Source organism: Leptonotus elevatus, chromosome 6, assembly GCF_054856555.1.
Source record: "Leptonotus elevatus isolate MCC_2025b chromosome 6, RoL_Lele_1.0, whole genome shotgun sequence".
In the NCBI taxonomy this organism is placed as follows: Eukaryota; Metazoa; Chordata; class Actinopteri; order Syngnathiformes; family Syngnathidae; genus Leptonotus; species Leptonotus elevatus.
The window spans coordinates 3,669,944-3,686,925 of NC_141244.1; the positions used below are offsets into that span (position 1 = coordinate 3,669,944).

The window sequence follows — 16,982 nt, forward strand, 5'->3', positions numbered from 1 at the left end:
ACTTACAGACAGCAAAATAAATTAATTTTCACATTTATACATTAACAAGCTTTTGACCTTTTACTGTTTGTAGGGGTTATTAGACATACTGTACTTAACCTGAAGTGTCATGATTACTTACTTGTTTCCACATAAAAGGTGCCTGATAAATAGTTCATGCAAATGCTACTCGATGCTCCAACTCTTGTTTCCAATGGTACAAAATACCCAGCAGTATATATAAGATACCATAGAGCTGAGGTAGTCAGTGTAATTTGTTTTACACTTAATGTATGCTATGATAAAATGATGATCCAAGGCAAACCGTACTTTCAAATAATGTAATTACCGGTAATTAGCCATTTCTGTAACACAACATTGCTACTATTCTAATTTTATTGAAGGAGGTTTTATACATGGTCTAAAATCTTGAGTTAGGTTCATCTCAACTTAAAAGGTCATGTAGTTCATGTTGGGGGAAAACAAGATGATGAATATATGTCATGTGTAATCATTAGCCTCAATTTAAACACTGATTATCAGCATGCACATAAACACACAAACAGAGATGGATCCCAAGTACATAATCAGCTGGTTGCTTCTTTAGAGTTCAGAAGCTCTATCAGTTGCTCCACCTGAAAAACATACAAATATAATAATTGCACATGCGCTATTTCTTTCTAATTAACCATAAAACACTAATAGAATAGTGTATGAGAAAGTATTAACACAGGAGACAAAATTACTATTAATAATATAGCATAATTGTATGGACGATAACTTACTGTAATGAACCAGTAAGAATTTAGTTTGTAGAACAAGCGTGACATGAAGCTCATCTGGCTGGCAGGTGCCAGAACATGAAGGTGTAGATGTGTGACTGAACAGAATGGGGGCCAATGGAACCCGAACCTGCAGAGAAAGGAAATAAGATTTTACATTTACAGTAATTGAGGACCAGAAACAATTACCATATTGTTTGGATTATAAATCACACTTAATTTCATAGTTTGGCTGGTACTGTAATTTATACTCAAGTGCAACTTGCATAAATTAAAATTTAACTCAGACTGACACTCAAAATCCCAGTTCTATAGGTGTACTTGGAAATTCACTTCCATTTCATTTTCTATTTCCTTTTGACGGCAATTTGATTAAATGTCAATCTCGTGAGACATCTCATCTCGTAGGATTTTTGTCTAGTCCCATGCCAAGGTCTTTCTTTAAAAAAAAATGTATGTATCAAAAGCACTATTGGTATAGGTACTTGGTATCGGTACTCATATTGGTTTGGTCTGAAAAAGAGTGATATCGAACATCCCTAGTCCGGAGTGACTTGCATGTTGTTTTTATTCTTCATGATGCATTTTTTGACTGATGCGACCAACTTGGAACGACTTATAGTCTGGAAAATATGGAACTAACTCTGGTGCAATAGTGTTTGGGCCAAACATAAATAATTACTGGTAAATAATAATAATAATAATCATGATGATAAAATATATAAATAATAAAGGAAGTGGTCCAATATGTGGAAAGCCATGGAAGCATTTCCTCATCCTTAATTTTTCTGTTCCATTTTTCCCTTTTAGACTTACAAGTACACAATTACAGCTTACTGTGCAGCACTAGTAAGACAAACTAGTAGCCATATGTCGTGCACTAGTAGCCTCCCAATCAAGGATATTAAATACATGCTTTCCATAAAGCCATTTGGGCATTTCAAGGTATATGGCTTGAACACTTTCATTGTGCAGTGATTCTTTCGTCCAGCTTTCTGACGCACTCACCATGCGTAACCTGGAAATTCATGTGCAACCACCAAGAGGTGTTTCGGTGAAGTCTCACTTTAGTCGATGGGAGAATCTGCATGGCCAAAAAAGTGCGCAACAGTATGTATTTTCTGACTTAAGCACATAGGGAGTTTTTTTTTTCTTCCTTTTGGTATTTTCCTAGACGGGCGGGATATATAGGGGCTTTTGCTCCGCTCTGCCGTTGTTGGAGGGAACGCAGCCGACTGGTTTGCTATTCAATGGAAGCGGCTCACATCATTCCCTTTAAATTCAGTGAAAAGAAAGGCGACAGTCTACATGGCATGTAGATGCAGGGGCTTGGCGCGTGCGATATATATTTAAAAGGAACTGCATGAGGATAAATTTGGCGGCTGTGTGTAGTGGGCACTTGGAGATCGCCTTCTACGCCCTATCGTGTGGCCGTGTGTGATATCACCTATTCGACTGCCCATACTGCTCTTCTGAACTATGGTTTTCAACTATGTTTTTCAGCAAAAGTACAATGTGTAAACCAATTAAAATGTATTTGAGACGTGCTGGTTAAATCGTCAACGAATATGCAATCGCAGATATTGGGTGCGAGTCCAAGCTCTATTCACTAGACTAGAAGTACTAGCAGCGAGCAGATTTTAACTAGTGCACAGTTTTGCCACACTAATAACATGTAGTTATTGTACATATGCCAAAGTTGGGTTACTAGTATACTAGTACATCAAACTAAAGCTGGATGTCAAGGATATTGAATAATAGTGAGGCCACGATACATTCAAAACTGTGTCACCACACAGAGACCAAGCACAGATTTTGTGAAATCGTTTTTCATTAAAACCATTCTAAAAATATATATATTGGAGACTGCTAAATTCTGTAAGTTAAGAGTTGTGTGCTTGAATGTAGCTTACCTTATGTCACTGAGATCTGTCACATGGTTTTTCTGCAGGATTTCCTTCCCTATCTCCACCATGCGTTTTACTGCACAAAGCAACAAACAATTACGTGAAAGCATGGAAAAGTTGAGGCACTCTGTTGCAAGAGAATTTTATTGGCAATGTGTGTTCGACTTACAGAGTCTTTATCGGGCTAATGCTATGAGTACATTTTGTCTAGTCATGATTCAACCTAATATGCTTTTGATCCACGGCAGCACTCTCATTCTCCCACTTTTTCTTTTATTATAAACACAATTATGTGTTGATCAGTGATCAGACAACTTGCCATTAAAACTTATTTTTGAACAGAGTATACCTTAAACTAGCAAGCTGAAAAATATACAGTATAAACACAAAAGGTTGATAATGGTAGATATGGTAGATAAGGGTAATTAGTGGAAATAAATCCCCCCTCCCCTGTTCGAAGGTTTTTGTGATTTTATATCCCCCACCATTAATTTTATTTATTTTTATTAAAACTTGAACAACACAATATATTTTTTTTTTTTTAAATATAACTCTTTAAGAGAGGTGAAGTAAAATCAACATACGAGAAAATATGGTTACACAAGAGTACAAACCCTCTTATAATGAGATGTGGCTGTGTTCGGCATGATCAAATCCCATTCTAAGTGCCTTTGACTAATCTCGGATACTTTTCAGTAGAGATGACCCGATCAAGAGTGTGCTCTTTTTGATACCGATCGGATAGTTTTTTTTTTTTTTCTTCGACTCGTAAGGAGTGGAAGGAATCATACACAGATTGAAAGGATTGTTGTTTAGCTACGGTAGCGTCAGCTCTGTCAATTTTACTGTAAGTCGGTACCTTGGCTCCAAAAAGTCCATTCAAAACAGTCCCAAATCTGCAGAGAGCTTCCAACAGTGTTATAACATTTACCCCAAAAGACCGAGTACAGTAATAAAAGCCACAAAGTAATACACATTTATGCAACCACATTTTTTCTACCACGTTTTACCCCCTTAAAAATGTGAGTTTATCATTTGAGTAGCGTCATTTTTACATTTAAAAAAAAAAGAATACAGATTGTCAATATGATGTACCTGATATACTTATAACTTGATTGTCAATATGATGTACCTGAGATACTTATAACTTGAATGCCATATACATGAACGTACTAACGGAAAGCATTATTACACCCCGAACTGGTTGCCAGCCAATCGCAGGGCATATTTCACGAATTGTAAAATGTTACTTTACCCAGGGGCAGGTGTTCTTTGCGGAGTGATTTACAGTTTCCAACATGTTTAGTCGGGACAACTAGGTAATGGTGCGGAGCTCCAGGCTTGATGTCTCTGAAACATGCGATCTCCTCATCCTGTGGTAAACAAATGGAGAAGTTTGGTTGCAACAACATGCCGAGAGACTCATAAATGCTAACTTCAGTAAAATTGCATTCTAACCGCAGATACGTGTTACAGTATATACAATGAGCGAACTGTATGTAAACAAGAGATTGCAAGCATGAACATTCTAGACTAGTATTAAACTCATTAAATGACTAAGGACAGAATGTGAGACAGACATTGTTTTTAACAAAACGTTGAATGAAGAGGTAATGAATTACACTGTGTCGGGTGACTCGACTAGAATCGACATACTAGCTAGTGAGTACAGAAAACTAAAACTAGTACTGCATTTTAAAAATGTTCTCACACAGTAGAGAAGTTCCGTGTCCATTTCATGATTAACAATCTTACAAAAAATACATTTTTTGTCATAGCTTTCGGCTAATACATTAGTCTTGGAAATATCCTGTACAGGTTGTGTCACGGTAACATTGCTCCCCTCCATTTTCAAGAGTGAGATAAGAAGACCAACACTGTCGATCGCAGAGGTCATCGAACTAAGTGATAACTGTTTAACATTGCCAACACCAGAGGGTGCTATATACGTGGTATACGTGCCCAAGGACCCATATAACGACAGTCAACACAGGAAGCAGAAACAGAAACTGTTATAAATGTTCAGGACACAGTCATTATCGTCCTTTACCAGATGTCCGCAAGAAGTTCGGGTTATATAAGTGTCAGTCTCTACCTCATATATAATTTATTAAGTATTTTTTTTAGCAGAAGGGGCAAAACTACTCATACTATGTACTTGCTGTACGTGGAAGAACTATACAAGCTTATAATAAAAGTACCACAGTGATTCAATTATGTATTTCAGCAAAAGTAAAAACAAGAACATTATTCAGCATTAATTTATGAAGCTTTTCACTCTGTTCACTCTGACCCTTACTGCTGTAATGGGTGGTTTGGACAAACTTGTTGATCAACAATCAACAATTCTCATTCTAGACTTAAGTTGGTTCAACAATTTTCTTATCATCATCATCATCATCATCATAATCATCATCATCATGCCAATACACCGCCAGATCTGTATGGAAACTCTTTTAGTGGACTCCTGGGGTGAGCTAGTGTCCCCCAGGATTGGACTGATGTTTTGATGCCTAAAACATTATTATTAGTATGATTATTATTATTATGTTTGTTTGTCTGTTTGATTTACATTTTTTTTTTTTTACATTCAATTTCAGATCTGAAGTAACCTTCCTGGTTGAAATAATGGAACTGTCTACTTTCTCCTTGAAGTGGACTGGTTATGTGAGAATAGGGAATATTAGAATTATTTATATCTACTTTTATTTTGAAGGTACTTTTGCAGCGCATTGGTGGCGTATGACTGTCATGCATAGTATGAACAAAAGTTGCAGTGGCTAGCTTGGCTGTGTCTTTTTGAGGGCAGGCTGGACTCACTTACCTCACAGTCAGTGATGAACCATACGGCCCAGTGAGGCAAACATGGCGAACGGGGCTTCAGGCTTGCAAGACTATAGCGCCAGCTGGGGCAACAGTTTAACTTGTTAGAATGTGCGACTTAACAAAAGTGTCTCCTTCAAACCAATCAACAGTCACGCAAAGATATATGTTGCTATTATCTAAACAAAAGCGATGACTGAATCTTCATCCTTTCTGTAACAGCTAGCAGCCACTATAGCAAACTTACCTAAGCAGAGGTATGAGGAGATGTAAATGAAATATGAATTCACAGACAGATGGATGGATGAGTGAACTTTGGTGGAATGTAACATCCGACATGCCCTTACACGTCACATTTTTAACGGGAGTTTATAGGGAAAAGAAAGTACCTGTGCCCCATAGTGGATATTGCATCACTAAACAGTCAACAGAGATAAAAGAAACAAATTTACTCAGAATTACGTGTATGCTATTTATCCTGCTCATCTAAAAAGATACCGGTTTGCATAGATTCCCACCCCCAGACCTCAGAGGCAACTCTTAGATTTCTTGATAAATATTCACAAAAGTTTGTTAGTTCTTGGGTAATAATTTTCCTGTTGTAATAATAGCTAACATGTTAAGGTGACAAAAAAGGATTATGTTAATTCGTATGTTAATTTTCAGAGTCACATGGTCGGGTTTTATTTCTTTCTATATATACTTTGCACTGCTCAAGTCCAACTGTTAATGCTAATGCTAGTGCTCGTGCTCCAAGTTAGACTGACGTTACAAAGACGATAAAGACCAAAAAAACAAATATTACCAGACATTTAATCTATTTTCATGGCAAGCGGCCAACTAGGTACTGTATTTATTTTCACATTTTTACTGTTTTGTTGCTCATAAATGTAGTTCTCACGGCGTTTGCAAAGCATGTACACGGCCTGACCAAAGCAGAAGATGTGCAAGCAATAAATGCCCGTTCCAAAGAACCGCCTGTGCCCGTTTTGTTGTGAAGAGAGCTACAATGCATCAACAGTACAAGCATGGGCAATGAACTCTGGAATTTGTATTACTAGTGGTGCACATGTTATGCAACAATGCCAGTTCAGTTAGATATATGCAAAAATTGTGGTAAAAAAAAGAATGCTATTTTATTCAGTGTCAGCAGTAAAGACATAGCTTTGATAGTAGTTAATATACTGGCAGTGCCAGCACCACCAGGGAATGTTAACAAAAAAGAAATTAAATAAATTGGTTCACTTTATGGCTTATTTTCCTTAAATGCTCAAATTCAAAAAGACAATACATAAAAAAAATTAAATGTTTTGTCAACATTTTAACCACAGAAAAGTCACAGGGAACATTACAAAACACAGCAACTGTTGACAGTGTTACATTTCCAATTCAAATGGCACAAATCACTGATATTATATTGTCTTAATGAAACTCTGAACTTTTATTTTGTCTGACCTTATAGGCTTTCCCCAGCAAATGGAGTTCTTAAATGCAGATTGGTACAGTACTGATATTCAAATGATACTCAGCATGTAGTAAAAACAAACCACTTTGAGGCACATCATCATAAAAGTGGTTGTACCATGTATAATTTCCCTTGAAAGGGTTATGTAAATGTGAACTAAAACAGTCCAGGTCCACATACTGTAAACACAGTTGTAAGTAACACACAAACATGACTGTTAAAGTACAGTATTTATCATCTTTGTATCCGAAAGGTGCTTTGCTTTCAAAAAGTTTCTTACACAACCAACGGGTTTAGTTACTTTGAATTGCAATGCTCTCCAAAAAACAGGAAGGCATGGAGAGCTTTGAGGCTTTGTGTAGTCGATGTGACTGCAGTGATGGCAGGCAGTAGTTTAAGGCAACAGACCGGAAACACCCAGCTGAGAGGCAATGGAGCAGCCCTGCTCATTCGGTGCCACCAACACACATTTAGCTACTGCTGGCTACATTCTGCTGTATTGGTGGAAGCTTCCACACTCATTTTTCATAATTTTCCCAATATTTTTTAGATGTTCTTGCTCAGTTCCGTACTGTCCAGACCTCAAGGTCTTGTATGATGAAGTCCTTCTGTGTGGAGAGTGGAGCGTTGTGGAAGGTGGGACATGAAAAACTGGATCCTCGGTACAGATCTGCGTCTATCCAAAGGCCGAATTCTCCCCTATACAAGCAAATAATAATTTACTGGTTAGACCTGAGAAAATTCATATTTAGACACCGCACTAGGGTTAATTTCATCAATAAAAACTAAACAAAAATAATTTTGTGAATGCACATTGTTCGTATGAAAACTAGACTAGACTAGACTAAAACCCTCATTAATAAACAATGTCTGGGACTAAATCAGTATGCATTTTTGTTAACTAATGAAGACGATTACGAGTTTAATAAAATTGGACTAAAATCTATGGACAACTTAGTTCATGAACAAAAATGAGACGAAAATTATAGGATTTTGTAAAATCGTGTCTATGCTAATCTGTAATGTGACAGTGTCATGTGACACAGTGTCATGTGACACAGTGTCATGTGACACAGTGTCATGTGACACAGTGTCATGTGACACAGTGTCATGTGACACAGTGTCATGTGACAATGTGACACTGTGTCATGTGACACAGTGTCATGTGACACAGTGTCATGTGACACAGTGTCATGTGACACAGTGTCATGTGACACAGTGTCATGTGACACAGTGTCATGTGACACATAGTGACACACCCCCTTTCAAATCTGCAGCTAGCAAAAAACACAAACACATGGGACAGACAGGAGGTGGATTCACGGTAAAAGGTTTGAAAAAAAAAGACGTAAATTATAGTTATAACGTAATATGAATCCAACGTCTATAACGTATTCAATAAAATAATGGTAATCCGACCGCTAACTAATGCTGGCTAACTTACTAGCTCGTAGCATGGAGCCATAGTAGCCACTTGTTGATATACTGTAATTGTGTGTCAAGTGGACTCCAGGTGGCTGATTGGTACCGTCACTTGCCTACAATGCAGGTTGCCGTGGGTTTGCTTCCCGGCCTGGGAGACCATGTTGGTATGTGTGCGTGTTTGTGTGAGTGAGTGCAAAAAATAAAATAAATACAAAAATAAAATTGTGTCAAGTTGTTTTTCATCAAAAAGATGATAGGAAATTTTATATGAAATAGTTTTAGACACGAATTATCTGATGCCAAAAAAAACAGGGATTAAATGATTTTCATGACTAAAATTAGACTAAAACAATGACAGTTTTTGTTGATTAAAACTAGATGAATAAAATTATGTTTTCTTGGACTCAAATAAAGACTAAAATGCTAGATTTATAGTCGACTAAAAGTTGACTAAATAAAAATGTGATGAAGTTGACTAACTGTTAAAAACTAACTGGAACTGGACTAAAACTGAGATTTAAATTTAAAAATGGCAGACTCAATTAACACCAAACCTCACAGATAGCTGTCAAAATTCTTGTTATTCAGTCTTGTTTCTTCTATTGTGATTCTCCGATTCATAACATTTCACATAAGCTATTGACCATTTGCACCGACGTCACGTGATCACGTGACTGCCCTATGACGGACGGCGGAAGGAAATGATTGTTGAATGGAAGTGGACGTGACCCGGAGCGACTTAGTGACTTCGTGACTTTTACTTTTTTACAAATCAAAAAGTTATTATTGCCCATGAAGCCATGGAATCTACTACTTTAACCGAAGTTCGCCTGTCAGTCGAAGTTGTACATTTAGTTGGGACTCATACTTAACTTAAGTTGGAGATTGCTAGTTTGAAACAGCCCCTTACCTTCTGTCGCCTGCTGTTTTTACCAAGTTAATCAAATCGCTGACTTTGCCGAAATTCACAGTGCACGACCTATATCATTATGTAGTCAATGCCGGTGTCTAACCGGCTCTCCTCCTTACACCGAAGCTGATTTAAACGCTTGTCGCTGGCGGTCTCTGGGACGAGATGCTACGCTCACACCGGGGGACAATATACCTTGTAATGCAAAGGTAAAACTTGTTGATCACGCTAACTGACTTATTTTGACACATTCCGTTCTATATTGAAACGCTGTGATGATGTTATGTTGACCAGCATGGGAAAAAAATCGTAGTGCCAAGCTATGCAGTCATTTCATGAATATGATTCCGGCCGGCTCCAGGGTAAAAAACTCCAAGCACAAAGACGAAATCCCCCATTATTAAACAGTCAAATGCACTTAATAGTTTTGAAGAAGGTACATTTTAAAACTAAGATGTGTGTACGTGCAGTTGGAGTGGACGCTAACTATCTGGCTCCTTAATGTGATTTGAAACACGTAATTTGACACCTCTGTTATTAGAGTGTACATTTACTAGTAAAATGTATGAACATGTATCTACTAACCTCGCAAAAAATTAGCGCTACAAATCCGTGAATACTTTGTGGGCTGCCAGTCCTTTATATTGATTGCTGCTATCCATCGACATCTTTTGTCTTCATTAGTAGGTATGCGATAAAAAAAATCAATATTTGGTTTACTGCCTTGTCTATCTGTACAACCGACCGCACAGCAAGATCTGACCATTTTATGAGATCATTGATTAGATGAAGGACTTTACACTGTACGAGATTCAATGGTTACAATGCAGACAAGTGGTTATTTTGCCGTCCAGCGTCCCGGAGAGGGCGTTCCCATGAGGGCGGTGACATCACGTGCAAAAGGTCAATAGTAACTCCTACCTACCCTCCACCTCCAAGATGAAGAGACTCCAGGTTGCCGCTTACAAAGTAGGAGTTCTCTCCAGTCCACTTATAAGCCTGAATGAGTGGCAAATTGAAAGACATGGGACGTTTACACTTAAGGGTCATTCACAATTTAGGTTGGTAAACTGAATAATGAAGTTTGTACCTGGAAGTCAGGGTTGAAGGTGAAAAGAAACGTTTCACCTGTGCCGTAGCAGTATTTGCTTACTCTAAACGGATCTGATGAAAAGGCTCCAAAAACCTGAAGATCATCAGACAGATAGCATATTGTGAAGTGTTTACAGTAGATGCGGTGTATTCATCTCATCTGAATAATACAGCCAAGACACAAACCCTTTTCTGCATGTCTTTGACGACCAGCAGCACAGGACTGTCCAAACCTGCCATATTTCTGTAGAGTGTCTTTAGGCTGCTCCCATGAACAGCAGTGCTGTAGACAAGTTGCCATCGATAGCCTTGTGTTCTTTCTGGCATGTAAGATGCAAGCTGTGAAGAAAACAGGGAATCAGTCACCTCATCATTGCTTATAGAAACAATTATTATTAATTATATATTTAAAAAAAAAAATCAAAAGTACAAAAATAAACAGTAATAAAAAATAAAAAAAATTAATATATATATATATAGAGAGAGAGAGAGAGAGAGAGAGAGAGAGAGAGAGAGAGAGAGAGAGAGAGAGAGAGAGAGAGAGAGAGATCAGTATATTTGTAATTATTTTATTTTTTATTTTTTAATAAACACTTATTGGGAAAAGGCTACATTAATTGCCTCTTGTTTCAATTTGATGTCTATGAACGACACTTACACTTAGCAGGTGTCTTTTGTCCAGAAGCTCACTATAATCACTTAGGACAGGTAGAGTATTCTTAAGTTTCCCCTGGTACTCAGGTTCCTCTGTTTCAGAGTCTGAACTGCACAGACTCAAACGGCGCTTTGGGTCTTTTCCTGTGATTATCTGGAACATAGTTAAAGGCAGAACGCCATTTAAAGTAGATGGCACCCACATCATAGCTCAAAAATGAAACAGCTAACATGTAACAAACACATCATTCCGCATTTACTTATACTTTACATGGTAAAATCAGTGGTAAGAAAACTGTAAACTATCCCCTTCCTCCTTAATAGGGTTAAATCCACAAATATGATTAAATCCAGCAAAAATAGTCCTGTACCTGAACATAGGGCTCCATGTGGTTACTGGCAAAGTAAAACACCTTGACATTGTCTGGTAACAGCTTCATAGCTCCTGGTTTCTTTGTCAAATGCTGTTCTTTGCTATACCACGTTTAATCAAACCGCCTGCACCCGCCACGTGTGTGCCACTCAAATGGTGAAAAGAAAGGATGCGGGCACATTTCATTGGCTTAGCGCTACCACACTACATGGTTTCATTTTACTGTAAACCAGGAAAGGGTGTGTGCAAATCTATGCTGGTAAGTAGTCAGAGAAAGGATGCCCATATAAAGAGAGAGTGGGAGTTGCAACTGCTAGGATTAATGTCAAGCCAACATTGCATTTCCTAAAGCTACTCCAGCTGGACACACCAGGCAATTGCAGTATGAGTGCCTATTCTTTGAACCTCTATGTGATGATGGATCGATGTCACAAAACAAACATTATGTAGCATAACATATGTATTTGTGCAAATTCTTACCCCCCAATTAGTTGTTGCAGCATTGCTTAGCTGTTTACTTGAAGGCCCCTTTCCTGCATGACACAGATTCTGAAAGTGGGGTTTGCTGTTCTTCTTATTGTTGCTGCTTGTGCACATATCTGGTGACCATTGAACAAAGAAGGTGTAGAGGTGGTCAACCCTACACAGATACAAGAATTAGGCCTGATTACCTCATAGAAAACACAGAATGATCCAAATAATAAAAACAAACAAACAAATGAAGTACACTTGCACAATACAATGACATTCAGAATGTTATTATTATATGGCACTACAGTGTGATAACAAGTGTTTATCATATAACGTATTGGCTCTCTCGTCCAGCTAAATAAGGTAATCAAAATATATACAACTTATCTACACTATTGCAAACTACAACCATAATAATAATTCATTATTTATTCATTAATACTAGGGGTGTCAGGCGATTAAAATTCTCGTTAACATAAAAGTGGGAAAAAATATTAAACGAATACAAAAATGGCGGCATCTTTTAGTCAGTGATACAGTAATGTCATAATTCATAAAAATTTAGTTAAAATTAAAAAGATGTACTGTACTGTCAAAAAAAGAGTGTGATATTGATTTGTGTTGAGCTAATTTTTCTGCCACAAGATGGCCTAATTGCATTTGTAAAATGTTGGTGACAGCTCAGTGCATTTTTCTTTTCCTATTAAGAGCTATTTAATCTTTAACATGAAGTAACTTGTGAAATTCTGCACATTTTAAAAATTCTAAAATACAGCTTGACCCCAGTCTCCACAAATATATGCATTATTATTATATTTATTACTGCAAAATTTTAACATGAACATATCTGCTGTGTTTCAACTGGAATTCCCCCAATACAGGCTTTCCAATAAGGGGTGGTCATTAATCGCAAGATTAGTGGCGTTAAAGGAACTTTAAATTAACTCAAAATCAATGCACTAATTTTGACACCCATTATTAATACATCTCAAGACAAGAACTTTGGATTCAGCTATTGCATTGGATTTCATTAGCTTGTGCCGGGGTACCTAATGTGATCAGTTAGTGCATTTGTTCAAAAATACATATATATATTTCATCTTAAAATGCAGATAAGTATTTTTTCCAATGAAATTTATAATTCCAATAATGTATTAATTAGCTGTGACATTTATTACAAAGTATTAAAAAAAGATCAAACTACAGTGACTACAGTTCAAATGTGAAAGTAACAATGAGAGTGTTGCGTCTGTTGAACGAAAACTGGTTCAAGCAAAACTTACACTATATTTGTTGAGACATGCACATTTCATAAGAATGAGGTACGCCTGCAACGTCTTAAGTATTAATCATACACATTTGAAGAATCATTGCAACATTTTACAGCAGTTATACTTTGCTTGCGCAATAATAATAATAACAATAACAAAAAAAGCTCTTTGGTTGACACATGCATGCAATTGTCATCCTGTAAAATCAGCTCTGCAACTACCATGCAGTGACAAAAATATCTCCCTCTGGGATGTTCTTTCGATGCACACATGCAAGTATTCATAATCCATCAAAAATGTCTTCAGTATCCTCAAATAAGCTCTTCACTCACTCTCCAACACTGTAGGCAACTCCCATGGTTAACTGCAGAAGTAGAGATGGTGGGGGTGTGGAAAGAGAAGAAGGCAAAAGATGGTGTTTGGAGGCTCAATGCTGGAATAGCATGTCCACGCTGTGCCTGTGTGGGAGCTCCTATTTTATACCTTTGGACCAGTGCTGAGTTAAGCCCCTTAGACCATAAACCCTCCCTTTCCCTCTGAAAGCTGTACTTGGATCGTTTTCCTCAAGCATTTCACAATGGGGGCTGGAAACATATGTTAGTGATTAACTTGACACACTATCCTTAACATGGAGTTCAGTGAGTTAATGTGTCAAGGATACAGTGGCATTGCAAAGCAAGAGTGTATCACACAAAGAACAATCCTGAATAGTTTTTTTTTACATTTTATAGAATCAACATGTGCATGTGCATGTGCTAAGGCGACACATTTTAGCATGAAGAAGATGCAAAAAACAAAAACAAAAAAAACCCTCAAAGGATGCCTTGCTCATGGGAACCACAGCAGAAACAATCTGACATGTCCAACAAACACTCGTAATTTCCTAAAAAAAATTCTGTCCTCTACTCTTCTGGATCTAGTACTTTTCGTGTTCCTAGTGGGTCTTTAAACATGGATCTTTCCACTGTCCATGCCAACTCTTAGAACTAAGTGTTACAGCCAAGTCCTGACAGAATGAGGCAATGCTGATAGACTGAATATTTGTCAATTTCTCCCTTTTGTTTTTTTCTCCCAGACTTATGTATGTATTCATTATATCGGGGATTTCACAATAAGAAGACATAGAAAGATAATAGTCACAGTTTAATACTTGTGCTTGATTTTTCACCATCAAATCAAAGTACAGGTATTCACACAGATGCATCATGTGAACTAGGAATGACAGGAGATGTATATCTTCAAAACAACAACAACCACAAATTAAATGGATTTTATTTATAGAAAAAAAGACATACTATGTAATCCGCACTCATCTGTGTGAACACATCTGATTCTTATTGGGGGTGGGGGGGGGGGGGGTCTCTCAGTCTCTCAGTACTTTCTGTCCTACTTTCAGGCTGACCCAGTATATAAAGGAAGCATTGAAAAAAATTGGCCGGTTGAAAATGATATATTGTTGGAGAAGACAGGAGGGAGGGGCTGCGGTCTGCAGTAAGGCGAAGCTCAGAGTGCAAGCCTGAAAGTCTTTTTTTTTTTTAAAACCTTATATAAGGTTCAGGATTTTCCGTAGGGATGGGACTATGAGAGATACGTGTATTTGTTCACGTTTTATCTGCTGCTAAAGTAAATATTAGTGTACAAAAGTTCAAACACTATTTCCCCACCATTTAGTGGCAACATGTTGACCATCACTAATTTGCTAGAGTTTAATGTGAGTTGTTTACATTTTGATCATTCCAACCATGGATTCCTTAACAAATACTCAACATTTTTACTCCTTGTCTGCTGTATTTACAGTCACTGCATTTCTTAACAGCCTATTTCGATTCAGTGAATCTACTGTGATTTCAAATAACTTATCATATCACTTTGTATGTTTAACGAATGCCTGAAACAATCTGCAAAAAACGACAACTAATTATTGTGTAATAAAGTAAAGTAAGCTACAATTCTCAAACAGCTGTTTGACCTTCCTTCTTCTGTACGGACGCACAGCAATACAGAAATACATATATTTGAAATTAATCCCCAAAACTCATGTATGATATTGACAATGACAAAAACAAAGGATTTTTTTTTTTTTATAAATATGAATTATATTGTAATTCGATTTAGCTAGTTATATAAGTAGATAGTTTTATTAACGCAAGTTGTAGTTTCAGATAGTTTTCATTTATTTAAAAGCATTTTCATTTTTGTTTTATTTTGGTAAATTTTTTTCCCCTCAATTTTAGTTTGAGTTATTCTTTTTTTTTTTTTTTCTTTTTTTTTTTTTCTCTTTTTTTTTTTTCTTTAAGAGCTCAGTATTGTTCATTCGGAAATGTCATCATCATTGCTCTTTTTTTTTATTTTTATTTTTATTTTTTTAAATATACATATATACACATATACATATATATATATACATATATATACACATATATATATATATATATATATATATATATATATATATACATACACATACATATATATACATTTTTTTTTGTGTGTGTGGGTGAGTATGTGTATGTGCGTGCGTGCGTGCGTGCGTGCGTGCGTGTGTGTATTTGTTAGCTCACCAGAAAACCTATTAGAAAAAAAATCTCATACCGTTCACCTAAATCGAACACCAGGAGACCCGAGGGGACCGAAGAAAACCAAGGAAGGTGAAATCCAGCACCGACCAGACACCCCCCACCAGAACTCCTCCCCAGCCCAAGAAACATCCAGACCCCAACAAATCCAAAAAACATAAAATCAGGGAGGCCTCAAGAGACCAACGGAGAGACCGAGAAAAGGAAGGAAGGACAGACGAAGCCGCGTGAGATCCGCAGACACCAGCCTCCACCGATTCAATAACCTGAGGAGGAAACAGATTGTGTCTGAGTTTCGGTAGATGCTGGTGTGGTGGATCTGGCATGCATGAAAATCTCCACCAAAGAGGGGAGCCGTCGACCCCCGCCGGAACAGAGCAAGCGCAACACCTCAGGGCCCCCCAGGCCGCGGCAACGCCAAAGGACGACCCCCGGGCCCCACCAGGGCCACCGGCCGGAGAGCAAACCCAGGAGCAGGAGCGCCCCCCGCCCCAACACGGCCCGCGCCCCCGGCCCAACGCAGCAGGACGGGGCACTGCAGGCCCACCAGGCACCCCACCGGCCCCCAACCCCCGCCCCCCCCCCACGACCCCCCGCCCCCCATCCACCCCCGCCACCCACCCCAACCCAGCCCCAGCCGCCCCCACGGCCCCAATCCCCCAGACACCCCCCACCCCCAGCACCCCCCCACCCCGCAACCCCCACCACCGCCCCCCCCAACAAAGCCGCCCCCCCCGACCCCACCCCGACCAACCGGCAGCCCCCCAACCCCCGACCCCCAGCCCCCGGGGACCACCCGCACCCAGGCACCGGCGCCGAAGAGGGGCCGGACAGCGGAGCGGAGAGGGCAGCCGCGCCCACCCCACCCCCCGCCGTGTGGAAGGACGGAACACCGGGGGCAGAAGGGGGAGATGGGGGCACCGGAGGGCGGCCGACACCCCCGAACCCCAGGCCCAGCGGGGGAAGGCCCCGGTCGTCACCCCAGCGTTCTTTGTGAAAATTAACCCCTGTTACTGAGTCCGCCAGCTCGCGGACTGGCGAACTCTACCCCTAAACCGTGAATGTGACCCCACCCAGTGTATATACAAGTGTGTGTGTGTGGTGCATTAAAATTAGGAGCAGGTGAACCGGAGCCGATGGAAATGATATTCCCACGCTCCGATCCACCCGCCACCCAAGCATGTTGCTGAGTGTATGTGGTGCATTAAAAAAAATAGATAGGGCGGGGGGGGGGGGGGGGGGTGGCGACACGGA

At 39.0% G+C, this 16,982-nt stretch overlaps 2 protein-coding genes across 3 annotated transcripts; both read right to left on the bottom strand.

Annotated features, from left to right (window-relative positions):
- Positions 1-306: 306 nt before the first annotated feature.
- hint3 (histidine triad nucleotide binding protein 3) lies at positions 307-6,450 on the bottom strand. 2 transcript variants are annotated; one of them, XM_086077886.1, is made up of 6 exons: positions 5,739-6,450; positions 5,493-5,574; positions 3,924-4,041; positions 2,675-2,744; positions 765-891; positions 307-614 (listed from the first exon to the last, which is right to left on the bottom strand). In XM_086077886.1, exons 1-6 carry the CDS (start codon positions 5,828-5,830, stop codon positions 567-569), a joined length of 537 nt encoding a protein of 178 aa, XP_085934012.1. In that variant the 5' UTR covers positions 5,831-6,450; the 3' UTR covers positions 307-566. The 2 variants fall into 2 exon arrangements, with proteins under 2 accessions (XP_085934012.1, XP_085934011.1); XM_086077885.1 differs by lacking the exons at positions 5,493-5,574; positions 5,739-6,450 and adding an exon at positions 4,380-5,407.
- Positions 6,451-6,917: 467 nt separating this feature from the next.
- Positions 6,918-13,637, bottom strand: ncoa7a (nuclear receptor coactivator 7a). The gene is made up of 7 exons (XM_086077884.1): positions 13,485-13,637; positions 11,891-12,050; positions 11,042-11,191; positions 10,570-10,722; positions 10,382-10,477; positions 10,217-10,290; positions 6,918-7,655 (listed from the first exon to the last, which is right to left on the bottom strand). The coding sequence occupies exons 1-7, from the start codon at positions 13,508-13,510 to the stop codon at positions 7,517-7,519; spliced, it is 798 nt and encodes a 265-aa protein (XP_085934010.1). The 5' UTR covers positions 13,511-13,637; the 3' UTR covers positions 6,918-7,516.
- Positions 13,638-16,982: the final 3,345 nt, after the last annotated feature.

Excerpts from the sequence above, each read along its gene's own strand:
- ncoa7a (XM_086077884.1), bottom strand. The coding sequence starts at position 13,510 with ATGGGAGTTGCCTACAGTGTTGGAGA. Across the intron at positions 10,478-10,569 it reads TCAAAGACATGCAGAAAAGG|GTTTTTGGAGCCTTTTCATC; the intron begins GTTTGTGTCTTG and ends GATGATCTTCAG. Across the intron at positions 7,656-10,216 it reads CTTCATCTTGGAGGTGGAGG|GGGAGAATTCGGCCTTTGGA; the intron begins GTAGGTAGGAGT and ends TTGCTTGTATAG.
- hint3 (XM_086077885.1), bottom strand. The coding sequence starts at position 4,565 with ATGACCTCTGCGATCGACAGTGTTGGTCTTCTTATCTCACTCTTGAAA. Across the intron at positions 4,042-4,379 it reads ACACGGAACTTCTCTACTGT|GATGAGGAGATCGCATGTTT; the intron begins GTGAGAACATTT and ends TGTTTACCACAG. Across the intron at positions 892-2,674 it reads ACAGATCTCAGTGACATAAG|GTTCGGGTTCCATTGGCCCC; the intron begins GTAAGCTACATT and ends CTTTCTCTGCAG.